The 15,286-nt window shown below is 53.0% G+C and overlaps 6 protein-coding genes across 6 annotated transcripts in view; 4 read left to right on the top strand and 2 right to left on the bottom strand.

Moving 5' to 3' along the window:
• Nucleotides 1–496: 496 nt before the first annotated feature.
• Nucleotides 497–2,609, top strand: BBK36DRAFT_1204700 (T-complex protein 1; the record flags this gene model as incomplete). The annotated part of the gene is made up of 6 exons (XM_024897325.1): nt 497–521; nt 674–740; nt 813–1,021; nt 1,157–1,747; nt 1,816–2,453; nt 2,517–2,609. The coding sequence occupies 6 exons, from the start codon at nt 497–499 to the stop codon at nt 2,607–2,609; spliced, it is 1,623 nt and encodes a 540-aa protein (XP_024748587.1).
• A 387-nt stretch (nt 2,610–2,996) lies between these two features.
• Nucleotides 2,997–3,665, bottom strand: BBK36DRAFT_1160465 (DUF1168-domain-containing protein; the record flags this gene model as incomplete). The annotated part of the gene is made up of 1 exon (XM_024894295.1): nt 2,997–3,665. One exon carries the CDS (start codon nt 3,663–3,665, stop codon nt 2,997–2,999), a length of 669 nt encoding a protein of 222 aa, XP_024748586.1.
• Nucleotides 3,666–4,969: 1,304 nt separating this feature from the next.
• BBK36DRAFT_1096546 (hypothetical protein) lies at nt 4,970–6,694 on the top strand (the record flags this gene model as incomplete). The annotated part of the gene is made up of 3 exons (XM_024889091.1): nt 4,970–5,164; nt 5,210–5,476; nt 5,639–6,694. Coding segments are annotated over 3 exons (1,518 nt in total), but the record flags the coding sequence as incomplete, so codon positions are not given.
• Nucleotides 6,695–9,719: 3,025 nt separating this feature from the next.
• BBK36DRAFT_1160463 (hypothetical protein) lies at nt 9,720–10,050 on the top strand (the record flags this gene model as incomplete). Its single annotated transcript, XM_024894294.1, has 2 exons — nt 9,720–9,875; nt 9,958–10,050. 2 exons carry the CDS (start codon nt 9,720–9,722, stop codon nt 10,048–10,050), a joined length of 249 nt encoding a protein of 82 aa, XP_024748584.1.
• A 2,209-nt stretch (nt 10,051–12,259) lies between these two features.
• On the top strand, nt 12,260–14,768 carry BBK36DRAFT_55121 (glycoside hydrolase family 95 protein; the record flags this gene model as incomplete). The annotated part of the gene is made up of 3 exons (XM_024898244.1): nt 12,260–12,738; nt 12,805–13,031; nt 13,090–14,768. 3 exons carry the CDS (start codon nt 12,260–12,262, stop codon nt 14,766–14,768), a joined length of 2,385 nt encoding a protein of 794 aa, XP_024748583.1.
• Nucleotides 14,769–15,004: 236 nt separating this feature from the next.
• BBK36DRAFT_1204691 (P-loop containing nucleoside triphosphate hydrolase protein) overlaps nt 15,005–15,286 on the bottom strand; it is a gene marked incomplete at both ends in the record, with an annotated part of 4,455 nt that continues 4,173 nt past the window's right edge. The window contains one exon of the mRNA XM_024897324.1: nt 15,005–15,263. Coding sequence (XP_024748582.1) covers nt 15,006–15,263 — 258 coding nt within the window. The remainder of the gene's footprint in view (nt 15,264–15,286) is intronic.

Raw genomic sequence — 15,286 nt, 5'->3', positions numbered from 1 at the left:
AACCAAAGACGTCTATCAAAGTTGAGCAGCAGATATAGCAAGTCCTTGTGCTTTTGTAGTGCGAATTAACAAGTTCAAGTTCTTGAAGCGATATAACTCAATTCATTCTACGCTTCTTGGTGTAAATCTTGCCTCAGCCGCTGTAGCTTCAGGCATCAACTCGAACATGGCAAGCTGCGTGGGGCAGCATCACACACCCAGGCAAAGGTCCAAGTACCTGTACCCGCAACTCCCTTTGCGGGCCGGGTTAACATTGCACCAGCCTGGCATCTGATGGAAGCTCTCAACTGCTCCCCACCAAAAGCCCGCCAGGCATCGTGGGAACTTTTCTAGTGTGCGCCCCTCCAAACCTCCAGACCACCGCTTTGCACACTCTCGACTCCGACAAGCTGTCTGACCACCAGCTGCTTCTACGTGCTGCTCCTCTACCTGGTCTATTGAAGGCTTCCATCTTCCATCTCCCCACGAGCCGCCGAGTGCGAACAAGTCGCCCACCATGCAGGCCCCTGTGTTGGTTATGAGTGCGTATACCCAAAGCCCACCTTGCCGGTCGACGGAGAGAAAAGGAGAAGTGACTTCATCTCGAGTCACGCGGATAAGGGACAGATCTTGCTGCGTTTGAGATGGATCCAAGAGGTTGCATTGACAAGCTGACTGACGCATTGCTCGACAGACACCAATAGTGGTGAGAGACAGACCGGACGGAGAGCGCAGCTGTCCAACATTGCTGCCGCCAAAACGTGTGTTTGCTGCTCCCACGCCGCCGCCCGCTCGATCAATTCAAACAAGCTAACCCGTTTCTCCTGACGCAGCGTTGCCGACATCATTCGATCATGTCTCGGCCCCAAGGCCATGCTCAAGATGCTGCTCGACCCCATGGGCGGCATCGTCCTCACCAACGACGGCCACGCCATTCTCCGAGAAATCGAAGTTTCCCACCCCGCCGCCAAGAGCATGATCGAGCTCAGCCGGACACAAGATGAGGAAGTTGGCGATGGCACCACTACAGTCATCATCCTGGGTACGTTGCTCTTGATGTTTTACGCGTTGCACATGATGGAGAGCCCAACCATAGAGGGGCAACGGGGAAAAAAAAGGGGGAGGGGTCATATTTGAGAGACGAGAAAGACCTTGGTACTGACAGACTTTGATACAGCCGGTGAGATCCTGGCTCAGGCCCTCCCTCAGCTCGAGCGCAACATTCATCCCGTCGTCATCATTTCTGCTTTCAAGCGTGCCCTCAAGGATGCCATCGACATCATCGACGAAATCTCCCTACCCATCGATGTCCACGACGACAAGGCCATGTCCCAGCTCATCTCCTCCTCCATCGGCACCAAGTTCGTCTCTCGATGGATGGATCAGATGTGCAACCTTGCCCTCAAGGCGGTGCGAACCGTCACCTGGGAAGCCGGCAATGGCAAGACCGAAGTGGACATTAAGCGATATGCCCGTATCGAAAAGGTTCCCGGCGGCGAGATCGAGGATAGCAGGGTTTTGGACGGCCTCATGCTGAACAAGGATATCACGCACCCCAAGATGCGCCGACGCATCGAGAACCCCCGAATCGTCCTCCTTGACTGCCCCCTGGAGTACAAGAAGGGTGAATCACAGACCAACATTGAGATCACAAAGGAGGAGGACTGGAACCGAATTCTGCAGATCGAGGAGGAGCAGATCAAGATCATGTGCGATACCATCCTGAGCGTTCAGCCCGACCTGGTCATCACCGAAAAGGGTGTCTCTGGTAAGTGAGGTGGAGGATTATGGGTGGTTCACTGCAAGCCAAGAGAGTACAAGCTAACCTTTCGTTAGATTTGGCCCAGCACTACCTGATGAAGGCCAACGTCACAGCCCTTCGCCGGGTACGCAAGACGGACAACAACAGAATAGCCCGCGCCACGGGAGCCACCATTGTCAACCGAGTGGAGGATCTCCAGGAGTCGGACGTTGGCACTCGATGCGGCCTGTTCGAGATTGAGAAGATTGGCGACGAGTACTTCACCTTCCTCACAAAGTGCAAGGACCCCAAGGCCTGCACGATCTTGCTGCGCGGCCCCTCCAAGGACGTCCTCAACGAGATTGAGCGCAACCTCCAGGATGCCATGGGTGTTGCCCGAAATGTCATGTTCCAGCCCCGACTGTCCCCTGGCGGTGGCGCTACCGAGATGGCCGTCTCTGTCCGACTGGCCCAGAAGGCCAAGGGTGTCGAGGGTGTCCAGCAGTGGCCATACAAGGCGGTTGCCGATGCTCTGGAGGTGATTCCCAGGACGCTGGTGCAGAATGCCGGCAAGAGCCCGGTTCGCGTTCTGACGGAGCTTCGCGCCAAGCAAGCCGAGGGCAAGAGCTCATACGGTGTCAACGGCGATACGGGTGCTATTGCGGATATGACCGAGTACGGCGTGTGGGAGCCCGCGGCTATCAAGCTGCAGAGTCTCAAGACTGCGATCGAGGTATGTTTCCATGTCCATCAATATGATGCGGTAGAACCTGAACCTAACATGCTGTGCTTCTAGGCTGCCTGTTTGTTATTAAGAGTAGACGATATCTGCAGTGCCAAGAAGATGCAGCCCGGTTCCGCTCCTGGAGTGGGAGGCGGTGATGATTAAACGAGCTGGAGGAGTAGTGAGAGGGTTAGAAAGTGAAGAGATATTGATGCCCCGAGAAGCCACGGTCTGCGAGGCGCACAACGTCTTGGATGTACCTGAACGGGCCAAAGCCTGTTTCAACGCTGTCGGGGCGGATGTGGGAGCATCTCTAGACACATGTTGAGGCGGAAAGCCAAAAAATTATCTGAAATAGACAAATGTATTAAACCAAGGCTCGCCGAATGGGGCGGCACATGGAGCTATGAAATGGCATTCTATACGGGTATCACTGCTTCTACTTTTGGTAGAATGTTGTTAAATATGTCCCAGACTCTTCAAACAAGATTCCCTCTGACAGGCATTCCCTCTAACGACTTGCATGCTTTTTCTTTTGAGCGTCTCTCACGATCAGTCATCATCGTGAATGACGAGGCCAACCGCAGGTTCTGCAGAAGCAGTTGTCGGATTATCACTGCCATTCCTCCCGTTGTCGTCCGTTTCCGGCTTTCCTTTTTCTCGCGAGGCATCGTCCGATCCGGGGCCTGCTGATGTCGCCGTACCATTGCCATTCGCATTCGCATTCCCACTGGGCCCTTTTGTGTTGCCATTGCCGTTGCTATTGGCATCACCTCCTTTCCCCTTATTCGCCTTGCGCGCCTTGGCCTTCTCCCTCTTCTCGCGGTTCTTCCTCGTCTTCTCCTCGTCCCTGCGCAGCTTCTCGGCCCTGCTCTTCTCGAACTCGGCCTGCTCGCGCTCGCGCTTGACCTCCTCGTCCATCTCCCTCAGGCGCTCGTACTCGCGCCTGCGGGCGGCCTTGTAGACGTGGAACTCGCCGGAGCCGGCACCCGCGCTGGAGCCCTGGACGTTTGTGACGATTTCGGGCGGCGGGGGCCGTTTGCTTCCCGGAACGAGTGCGCTGGGGGGAGGCGGCAGGCGGATCTCTTGGTCGGGCTTTGCGAAGAGGGACTCGAGGGAGGCGGCTTGGGCGGAGGTCGGGGTGAGGGCGCGCTTCTTTGTGGGACGCTTGGAGCGGGGGTCCGCGGAGGTGGGGATTGCTTCGGGGCCTTCGGCGGACATTGTGGCGGTTTGCTTTGGTTTGTGTTTGTGTTTGGTTTGTACTTGGGTGGTGATGGTGGTTGGTTTGGTGGTGAGGTCTGGCGGTTTGCGATTGCGCTGCGATGCGTTTGAGAAGTAGAGATGGGATGACGAGGGGAGAGGGAGAGACGCTGGGATTGGGTTGAAGAGCTCGGCAACCTGAGACTATTTGTATTGTAGCCGCGACCGAGGGATGGGGGATGCGAGGTAGAGCCCAAGTGTTGTATTGCTGGTGTGAGATGGTAAAAGGAAGGAAGAAAAAGGAATCTCGAAGCACAAGCACGGCTTGAGGTGCAATGGCTTTGTCTCAATGCCGATGGATGGTGCTGGGGCGCTAAGCCTAGTACGGCGCCTTAGCTGGGCTGCAGCGTAAGGCTGAATCCTGACCTCCTCCTTCACGTAACAAACCAGTATCGAGCAGCCATCCATTGACCTTCTCTACCCGATGTTCAGGTCAATGATCACTAGACGGCCTCGGACACCGAGAAGATGAACATACTTACTGCTTCACGGACCTTTCAGCTGATCCATCATGGCTTTACCCGCGGTTGGAATCGACGTGTAATTGCCCTGTTTCCCGCACTCTGGCGACCTATCGTAGGAGCATGAACTTATGATTGCTGTCTGCCATATGGCGTACACGTACTCAAGATCTTAGCACATCTCGGGTCAGAAATATCATGAAGATGTGTATAACATCAAGGACTCGACTCGGCGTCGCTTCCCAGCCTCCAGAGTAGATTCAGCAAGCTTGGACTGGGCCTAGATGCTGCTTTACACTCGAAGGAATACAGAATCTCGTAAGGCAAGTGGAAAAGAGATCAACTTATGGCGAGTGGAAGGTACCAATGAAGAAACGTGGAGATTGGAAGTCGCGTGGAAGAAGCCGTTGGCATGTGTTCCTTACAGGACATGAGGCAGCAGGTAGGTACATGAGGTATGTAGGTGCCGTGCCGACCTGGCCAGAACTTGAAAGAAACAACATCAGTTGAGCCGCCCATATTATACATACCTATACATACCGATCTTTTTGATCCCTCTTCCTTCGCTACTCTGAGACTGTCTTTCATTCAATACCTTAGGCTTCAGCCCAGACAGAGTACAGTTTACCCCCTTTCCCGCAGTCCGCTGCTCTCCAACGAAATCCTGCGCCGACACGGATACTTCCTTGGCAGCTTCGAATCAACAGGCCGCGCACAATGAACACCCCCGGGTGGATGAACGATCCAACTCTCGATGCCGCCCTGGAGTTTTCTCCGCTGCAGGGCGGAGAGTCGCAAACTCCTCGAAGAGCGGATCAGACACGCACGACGTGTGGAGAGTGTCACGCCCGAAGGCTCGAATGTTACCCTTACGGGCCGACTTGTGTACATTGCCTGTTATGGGGGCTGGATTGTGTGATGCCCTCTGAGGAGGAACGGACTTTGAGCCCCGAGTCCGAGGTCATTTTGAAGATTGAGGATGGGCTCTCAGAAAACGAGGTGACTACAAAGGCAGAGGATTCGCCCAAGCTCCGAATATCCCAGGCTCAAGGTGCATCGGCTGGAAGCTCGACGGGGCCAAACAGCATCTATGTTACGGGCAACCACGCCATGAGTGCGCAAAGACATGCCCTTCGACATCGATACCTGGCCGGTGGACGACACAACTGCCGCTCTCTACAGATCGACTCGGCCAAAGTCCTCAGCTGGCCAGTCTTCGCCGGCCAGCTCGACCCGCAAGCCAAAGCCATGGCGGTCCTCCCGCAGAAGCCTCTCGAGCAACACCGGCCTCCCGGGCGACACCAGCCATCTGTTTCCGCACTGAACGAATTCCTCAGGGACCCCGCGTACGCTGATATGCTGGTAAGCAGCTTCATGCACAACGTCCACGTCAAGAACCCTATCCTGGATGTGCTCACCCTCAGTTACAGGGCAATTACTGTCTACGCAAAGGGTTTTGAGTAGAATCTCGAGTCTTGTTTGATACTGCTTGTATGGGCCCTGGGTGCTATCACGACCAAATTTCCTCATTCTCGAGGGGCTCGCGGAATCAGGGGTCTGGACTTGGGGGCAGCACTCTTCGGTATGGCTTACGAGCGGCTTGGAGCCGTCTTTGCTGAAGGCGGCATTCTACCTGCGCAGTGCTTCTTTTACGCCGGTGTATACCTCTTGTCCATTTTGCAGCCTGTCCCGGCGTGGAGACATTTCTTACAGGCCCTGGCCTACTGTCAGGAATTTGACGTCGTCGTACAGGCAGCAACGAGGACGCAAGCGCCAACGACGACCCCCGAAGCATCGCCTGCGGAGGTGAACTTGTACTGGTCTTGTTGGAAAGCCGAGGTGGACCTGCGCTTGTCTCTTGGGCTTTATGACTTTCAGACGCAGGGGCGTGTTTATATTGAGTCTCTTCCTGAGATACCGGTGAACCCATTAATGAACATCAAAGTCCGGCTCTTCTTTTTGGCCGAAATATCTCTCCTGAGGCTGGCTACCAGTGCACGCAACGATATTGAGCGGATTCTGTGGTTGTCGTCACGGGGAAATGATGAGGATCACGAAAGACTTTTGATAGAGACGGTTGAGACTTACAAGGCAAAGGCTCAAATTTGGCTTGTCTCCTTGCCCCAGGCAGTTTCCTTTTCTACGGAGGACTCTGAATTCAACATCTTCACGTTCACTCTCTGCTGGCGTCTCGTGGATTTTGGGGAGCTCATTTTCTGGCCTTTTCTCGAAGATGCAATCAACAGCGGCGAGGAGAGTCTTCCACAACACGTCTATCATTACGCTGGTCATGGGATTAGCACATGCGTGAATCACATCCGGATGGCACTCATAGCTCAGAAGTATCGTCATGAGGGGACGTGGATGCTATTGCAGTCTTGTGCTCGAAGCGTAATCGTCTTGATGGCGGCTTCCCTTTCGCACCACGCCCAGAGTCTCTTGCCGGAGAATTGGATAAGCCTTGTCGACTCTGGCATACATGTGCTGAGGCATTGGATCGGACATAATGCTGTGATTCTGAATCAGATACGGGCTTTGGAGCAGCTACGGGAGTTGGATGAGATTCGAAGAAAGCTTGGGTGTTGAACAAACGAGTGGGAGTATCAGGTTTTCGTGTAAGCGTATAGGTAAATAGCGTAGTATCAAATTACCTTGTTCCCTTTTGCTGATCTTAATCACCTTGTTCCCTTTTGCTCATCTTCGATGGTAATATGTAATGATTATGTGTCAAGTAATTGACCACCAGGCAGCATGGCAAACCTGTGGTAGGGCTATCAGGGCCATCAGGACGAAGCTCAGGACGATATCAACCCTATAGTCGCCGTTACTATATTTATCAAGCCAGCTACTAGTTTTCCGTAGTGCCATCGATATAGCTCGATCGACTATTTGGAATCTCAGATTGACATTGGATCAAATGCTTATAATCCGAGCAATAAGCGTCTGCATCCCATTCTCCAAATTCAAACGGCACCTCTCCGTTTTAACATATGGCCTCCCAACAGGACATGCGGGCCCTTGCCGGCGATGGTTTTGACGTCCAAGACCCTCACATGCTCTCCATGTATCCATCAGCAAGGGAGACCAGTCGTAGATCTCGGAGCAATCTGCAACCCCACCCGTGGACGATGACCCTTACTTGAGCTCGATAGTAGTAAGATGTCGTGAAAAGCTTATCAGAACCAGTCTCTGCATCGGAAATTTTCAATATCTGCTTGTCTCAGATCATGAGAAATTTCCCGTGGAGGGTCCATAAGGTTCCCTTCTCAGCTTACTGAGGGAAAACCACCTGAACAGCCGCATCGTCCGAGAACATGAAGATGATCAGTGTGTACAGCAAGTCCCCATGCCGTCAAGACTTCTCTGTGAGGGAGATTTTGAGGTTTCACAAGCAATGAGGCTGATGGACATGGTTTTCGTTCGGCCAGTTACTTGATCCGGACATTTCCAGCTACGGAGGAATAGGATTCTTTTGGGTGTTTTTGTGGCAATATGGTGTCTCTAGTCTTTGGCGAGTAGCGTCCCATTGTTTGCACAAGCCATCTCTCTCTGTAGTGAGCAGATGAGCAAGAATTCGGAACCATATCCGTTTTCTTTGCGCCTCCTTTGAGACTTGGGGCCCGAAAACAGGAAGCTCCCGTGGTTCGGTCAACTTGGCACTCCTTAGTCGCCTTCAGCTGAGAAGCCGGTCCGCATCCCTTTGGAATTGTGGCCGTGACGCTCCGTCGATCTTCGTGTGTGCACTAGGTCAAGCCCAAGCAAGCCTCGTCAAGGATATCCGGCCCTTTCTGCCTCTGCTGTAAGAGAAAGCAGCAGCAACTGGCATTCCTCAGATCTCACGATGAGACATTGCCACACTTTCGATCCAAAATGATAAAACTCAATTACTACGGACCTAACTGCTACACCAGTAAGTGTGTGTAGGAGCTTCTCCAAACCGCCTCCAAGCCCATCCGGACCCCAATGAAAGAGCGAGACTCCGCCTCCACCAAATGCGCATGGAAAATGGCGTCCACTAAGACACACGCCAATGCATCCGTACAGCCGTCTTACAGACACGAGGAAACCAAGACAGAATCGACGAGGAAGCGAGACAAGCAGAATGAGGCATCAAATGCAAAAATCCTGCAGGATCCGAAAGATCCAGTTTGAGACATTTCCGGCCGACAGACCGGGTGAGACAACGGGGAGTCGACTTGAACCTGTGAGGTAACCCTCCGACGACCCGTGCATCAATGCCTCTCGACTCTCCAGTTCATACGCCGTACTTTTGCGCACCAGCAATGGTGGACCGAAATCAGATCACACGACCCCAATTGCAGCAGGGTCCTCGTATAGGGCTGAGAGCAATCCATCACTGCTTTCATTCAGGCTCCGATGACACCAGGAAACGATCCTTCTCATCCCAATTGGACCGGCTGCACGTATGGCAAGACTATTCTCAAGCTTGTTGCTTTTTTTAGGCGTCCATCCAATCCTGAGCCGTCCCAGTGGCTTGACCCGTTCAGCCGCACCTCGCCCTGCGTGTCTAGCTGAGCGAATCCCGAGCAGTGGGACAGTTGGCATTTGTTTTTCCATTATGTTTTATCCTTGCTTCATAGTTCATTTATTCATTAATCATCTGCCCATGGGGAAAATATGGTGCTAAGACGAGAACTGATACATGCGTTGCTTGTGTGTGGGTGTAAGAAAGGATGAATCCAAGCCGAGGATCCGTCATGAAAAAAACAAACCACCACGACGCCCTTACACGATCCCGAAGCGGATGTCGCTCACCATGACGCCCATCTGCGTTTCTCACTGTCCATGTCGATCAATTCGTATTCGCAGGGTCCAAAACTCTCACCGGAATGCTATTCCTCCTCCATCATCTTCCCATTGCATGTAATAAGTGCTGATAATACAGTGCGTAAGCTTAAAAACAACAACACCAATCCAAAATTCAAAAACCAAAAATACTACATGTCAAATCGAGTATCCGGCCGGCATCCCGGGAACTCCAAGCTTTAGCTTCAACCTTCAATGAACAACTGGCACTGCCCCCCTCCCCTTTCCCCCCCAACCGGCCGAGACACACGTTTTTTGTGTGATTCTTGAAGCTATTTCATGTACGTCGTAGGTAGCGAGGACGGAAGCGTGGGCTGTAAGTGGTCCAGAGAGTAAGCGGCACTTCGTATTCAAGCAGGAGGCTTTTCGTATAGCGTCCACGATACGAAAGCCACCTACGTGCCCTTGCCTGAGACAACACATGATTCTCATGCTCTGTGATGATTCTATTAGGCATTGAATCCTAAGGCTTCACCGATAGTTGCTTGGTTCTTCCATCGAGAGAAGACATGTGTGTGTGTCAACTCCGGGGAGGAAGGAGGAGGAGGAGGGAGGGTAGAGGCAGATCTTGTGTGAGCTTCGGGGTATATAAAGACGAGGATATCTGCCCCGGATTCTCTCATTCAATTCTCATCACCAGCACACAAACAAAGCATCCGCCTCTCTCTAAAAACATCTCAGACGAGGACAACAAACACTTTGATCTTGCAAACAGAAAGCCTTCACAATGAAGTTCGCCGTTGCCTTTGCCGCTCTCGCCACCTTGGCCGCTGCCAGCCCTCACTCTCCTCCTCCTCCTCCGAAGGGCTGCAAGCCCGCTACCTACTCTTGCCTTCCTCACGACAACGGCTGGCAAGTCTGCAGCACTGCCGGACAATGGGTCGTAAGTATACACACTCCCATGTCTTTGAACAGACACAACAAAGAAACATCTCACGGCTGTCTTAACACGATTTATTTGATAGTTTGCCGGCAACTGCCCTCCCAAGACCGTCTGCAAGTTCGACAAGGAGAACGGCAGCCCCTACTGCGTTCCCCCCGGATTCACCATCCCATAAATCCATCAACATATGGGGAACAAGTAAAGGCTGAGAATTTGGACATACAGCCTGGCCGGATAAGCATGAGATATTAGAGAGCTTATGGGATGCTAAGGATGCTTTGTGGCTTGTCATTTGTCTTGCCAATCACATTCTGGACATACAAATTTCTACATACACAAACTTTATGGGTCACTCCTTTGATGAAAGCTAGCTAGCTATTTACTATTTTATGAAAAGCAATGAATTGTATAACCAAAAACAAATGCTTCTCATGTGTGGAACAGCTGGCTTATATATATCTCGTTTGCTCGGCGCTCCGTCCTTGCTACAGCATGCCTCTTCTCATTGCCATGCCGTGCTGATGAGATAAGATGTCTGAATACGAGGTTGTAAGCACGGGAGCTGGTGGTGCAGAAGCCGGTCAGCTGCAGTAGAGTTTGAAGGTGAAGACAAGCTCATGTCCATCTACAATACGCCATGTATGAGTTGAACCTCGGGGTTTACTCACTCTGCTATATAGCTTGGTATGAACAGGCTAGACGTACACTCACTTGTAGAGAGTTATGTATTATACAGATAGGTAGGCAGAATCAGACTTTCGAATCTGATGAGCCAACCCGTCATTTGGTGCTGACTTGTGGTGATATAGGGGTCTTGGTTCTTAAAATGTATACACTGCGAGTAACACAGTCTGACTGTTAATCAATTCTCCTGAACCAATCCAAGTCCCATGCCATGGGTCATAAGGCACGAGATTTATAAAATGACAGTAAACAAGGAACGGTGACTATAGCCCTATTTCTGGCCATAGATATACCAGCTCGATGAACAAATCTCCACTGGGCTCTATGTTCTATTCCTTTCATCTCATAATCAAAGCGACCGCTTCGAGAACCAATCAAAGCTCGGATATAATGCTATGGCTCCAAGGGGGGTTATTTTTTTTCTCGACTGAAATTCATCATGCTCTCATACGTTCAGCATCATGCTTCAGCTCAGTTCCAAAGCCAAGTCAGCAACTGTGCTGATCCGCCGGGTTTATTCAGCGCTGCATATCCTTCATTTGCACATGAACACATCTCTCATTCCGAGTCCTCTTCTAATGTAGCATGCTATCTTAGTAGTATTACTGTGACACTCCAGTAAGTTGTAGCTCAGAAACATATCGCGGACAATTTTTATTTCTGCAACGTCCAATAGCAAAAGAAACCAGCGTCACTCCCCCTGCCCCCCTTGTGCCTCCTCTATACCGACGGATGCTGTAGCAGGTAAACTGCCGATCCCTGGATTCATCACACACGGCAAAAACAAGGCACCAAAGGCGATAGCGGCCAATCAGTGCCATACTTCGGGATGTGCCTAATGTTGCGGATAAAAGCCTGAGTGAGTGAGTGAGTGAGTGAGTGGTTTAGCAGCAGAGTCGAGGTCACATCGTCGGTGGTCCCTTTTGCAAGGGAGAGTGACAGCAACCTTGATGCCGTATTGCGGGGAAAATCTGGGGAAGAAGCAAGGGTGAGTCCGTATGTAATAGTTTTCGCTCGCCCACCCACTTACTGTACAGTAGTCTCTCTCATATATTCGCAGTGCATCAACTGACTATTCCCTTGCTTCATCTTGCCCAGCTTTGACAAGAAGAGAAGAACGAGTGCCGTCAATTTATCCGTCGGCATCTTATCAGTCACGTTGCGATAAGTGAACATGTACTCTGTAGAGGCCTCTCTATGAGCCGAACCCAATTCAGCCGTCGCTTCAACCTCTTCTTCCTTCTTCCTCCCTCTCATGCTACGCCAGTTCTACAATCAATCGTTACCCAGGGACAAGTGACCTGCAATGTTACATTCCGCACCCCGCAGAAACGGCCCGTTACGAAATGAACGTGATCGATTTGGGTCGGGATTGACGCCAGTCTGATGCATTCGAAGCATCGCGAACCTCTTCATTGATGCTTTGAGATTCAGCGGTGGCGATCCCCAGCCCTGACACGCAGCAGCGCAGTTCGGATCGGGATTAACGTCGACTAATCGACAATGTGACGCTGCTGCCGTCAAATTTCCCGCCGGGAGAGACAAAGGGGACGACGATCATAACCCTTGAGGGAAGATGCGGATGAAACTCTGGGATTTGATCACCACTCAGTATATATAGGCCCTTCGTCTCCCAGCTCATCACGATGGCCTCTAGACATGCACAAGGGGTGACAAAGTTTCTGGCTCCACTAACAATCATGGCCAAGCTCAGCCTTCACGCCCTCCTCGTCGGGCTTTTGGCCTCGAGTGCTTCCGGCGCCCTAGACGGAAGCCGATATCTCTGGTACACCTCCCCGGCCACAGACTGGGAAACCGGCGTGCTGCCCATCGGAAACAGTCGCCTCGGAGGGGCCATCTTCGGAGGCGGCAATGAGGTCATCACCATCAACGAAGACACGCTCTGGGACGGACCGCTGCAGGACCGTATCCCCGCAAATGGGTTGGCGGCCTTGCCCAGGGTTCGCCAGATGCTGCTCGCGAACAATCTGACCGACGCTGGAAACCTCGTCCTGAGTCAGATGACGCCCGCAGTCTCCGGTGAGAGGCAGTTTAGCTACTTTGGCAACTTGAACCTCAACTTTGGCCATGGCAGCGGTATATCAAACTATGTTCGCTCGCTGGACACGCGCCAGGGCAATTCGAGCGTGTCGTACACGTACAACGGTGTCACTTACACGTAAGTTTCGCAGCGTTTAGTCTGTATGGTTGGCCACTTTGTTCTTACACACCGACTCTCGTCTAGCCGCGAATATGTTGCCAGTGCCCCTGTTGGTGTCATCGCGGCCCGGTTCACGGCAAGCAAGGCTGGAGCTCTCAGCGTGTCTGCCACGTTTTCACGAGTCTCAAATATCCTCAGCAATGTCGCTTCGGCATCTGGCGGCGTCAACAGCGTGACCTTGCAAGGAACCAGTGGCCAGTCGCAGAACCCAATTCTCTTCACTGGCAAAGCTCGTTTCGTGCCCCAAGGAGGTACCACTCTTCACTTCTCCTGTATATATGTTCAGTGCTTATTCATGACGATGTATAGGCTCCGTCAGCGCCTCTGGTGGCACGCTCACCATCACAGGCGCAACCACCATCGACGTCTTCATCGATGTCGAAACAAACTACCGCTATCCCACCGCCAGTGCCCTCGCTGCTGAAGTTGACAACAAGATCAACACGGCCGTATCTCAGGGCTTCCAGAAGGTTCACGACGACGCCATTGCCGACAGCAGCGCGCTTCTCGGTCGTGCCAACATCAATCTCGGCACGTCTCCCAATGGCATCGCCAACCAGCCCACGGACCAGCGTGTCAAGACTGCCCGCAGCGCATTCAACGACCCTCAGCTGATTGTACTTGCGTGGAACTACGGCCGCCATCTGCTGGTTGCCTCATCTCGAGACACTGCAGCTGCTATCGATATGCCTCCTAACCTGCAGGGCGTCTGGAACAATGCAACTTCGGCTCCCTGGGGCGGAAAGTTCACCATCAACATCAACACCGAGATGAACTTGTGGCCAGCCGGCCAGACGAATCTGATTGAGACACAACTACCGCTCTTTGACCTGCTCAAGGTTGCCCAGCCCCGCGGCCAGGAGATGGCCCAGAAGCTATACGGCTGCAACGGCACCGTCTTCCACCACAACCTGGACGTCTGGGGCGACCCTGCGCCTACTGATAACTTCACGTCCAGCACCATGTGGCCCATGGGAGCAACTTGGCTGGTCCAGCACATGATGGAGCAGTATCGCTTCACCGGCGATCTCGACTTTCTCCGCAACACGGCGTACCCGTATCTGCTCGACATCTCCAAGTTCCTGCAGTGCTATACCTTCACCTGGCAGGGCAACCGCGTCACCGGCCCGTCTCTGTCTCCCGAAAACACGTACGTTGTGCCTCAGGGAGCGAACGTCGCCGGCCAACAGGAGCCCATGGACATGGCACCCGAGATGGACAACCAGCTGATGCGAGACGTCATGTCTGCCATCATCGAGGCTGCTGCTGCCCTGGGCATCTCGAGCAGCGACGCCAACGTCAAGGCCGCCTCCGATTTCCTGCCTCTGATCTGCACTCCTCGCATTGGATCCTACGGCCAGATCCTCGAGTGGCGAGCCGAGTATGGCGAGACCGACCCGGGTCACCGCCATCTTTCGCCGCTTTACGGCCTTCACCCATCGAACCAATTCTCGCCCCTCGTCAACAGCACGCTCAGCGCTGCGGCTAAGGCTCTCCTAGACCATCGTGTCGCAAGCGGCTCTGGGAGCACCGGCTGGAGCCGCACGTGGCTGATGAACCAGTACGCCCGTCTCTTCTCAGGGGCTGACGTGTGGAAGCACATTGTCGCCTGGTTCGCCACCTATCCCACGCCCAACCTCTGGAACACCAACAGCGGCTCCACCTTTCAGATTGACGGCAACTTTGGCTTTACCAGCGGCGTCACCGAGATGCTGCTGCAGAGCCAGACCGGCACCGTCCACCTGCTGCCTGCTCTTCCCGGATCCAACCTCCCGACTGGAAATGTCAGGGGGTTGTTGGCCAGAGGAGGCTTCCAGGTCGACATCGACTGGCAGGGCGGCAGCTTCAAGAATGCTACTGTGACGTCGACGAGGGGAGGGCAGTTGAAGCTGAGGGTGGCGAACGGCCAGAGCTTCAACGTCAATGGGGCGAGTTACAACGGAGCAATCTCGACCACCGCGGGGGCCAAGTACTCCATTACTGTTTGATAGCGTTTGTGATATCTTTGGCTTGGGCCCTTTCTTTGTTTACATAGTCACGATAGGTTGTGCTGCTTGCACACTCTGCATATAGTCATTTTCTGAACTGAACTTGTACGAAGTCTTTTCCCAATGTGTAGCCGAAAAAGTAGAGTATATGCAAATATATCTATACATACGTCCCAAGTAACCAATCCATAATATCCAGAATCAAAACCGGGAAAGAAAAAAAAAAAACGCCCAGCTTCACCCATCTATATTCTGCGCCTCGCACATCTTCCTATACATGCCCCCCAAAGCAACCAGCTCATCATGCCTCCCCATCTCCACGATCCTCCCCCCGTAAAACACGCAAATGACATCCGCGTCCCGAATCGTCGACAACCGATGCGCCACCGCCACGGTGATGCGATCCCCTTCCTTGGCCGCTTCGGCAAGGGCGCTCTGCACAATCTTTTCGCTCTCGGTGTCGAGCGCGCTGGTGGCCTCGTCGAGGAGCAGCACCTTGGGGTTGCGGATGAGGGAGC

The sequence above is a fragment of the Trichoderma citrinoviride genome (genome assembly GCF_003025115.1).
Source record: "Trichoderma citrinoviride strain TUCIM 6016 unplaced genomic scaffold BBK36scaffold_9, whole genome shotgun sequence".
Classification (NCBI taxonomy): Eukaryota; Fungi; Ascomycota; class Sordariomycetes; order Hypocreales; family Hypocreaceae; genus Trichoderma; species Trichoderma citrinoviride.
This window is presented reverse-complemented; position numbering and strand designations above follow the sequence as displayed.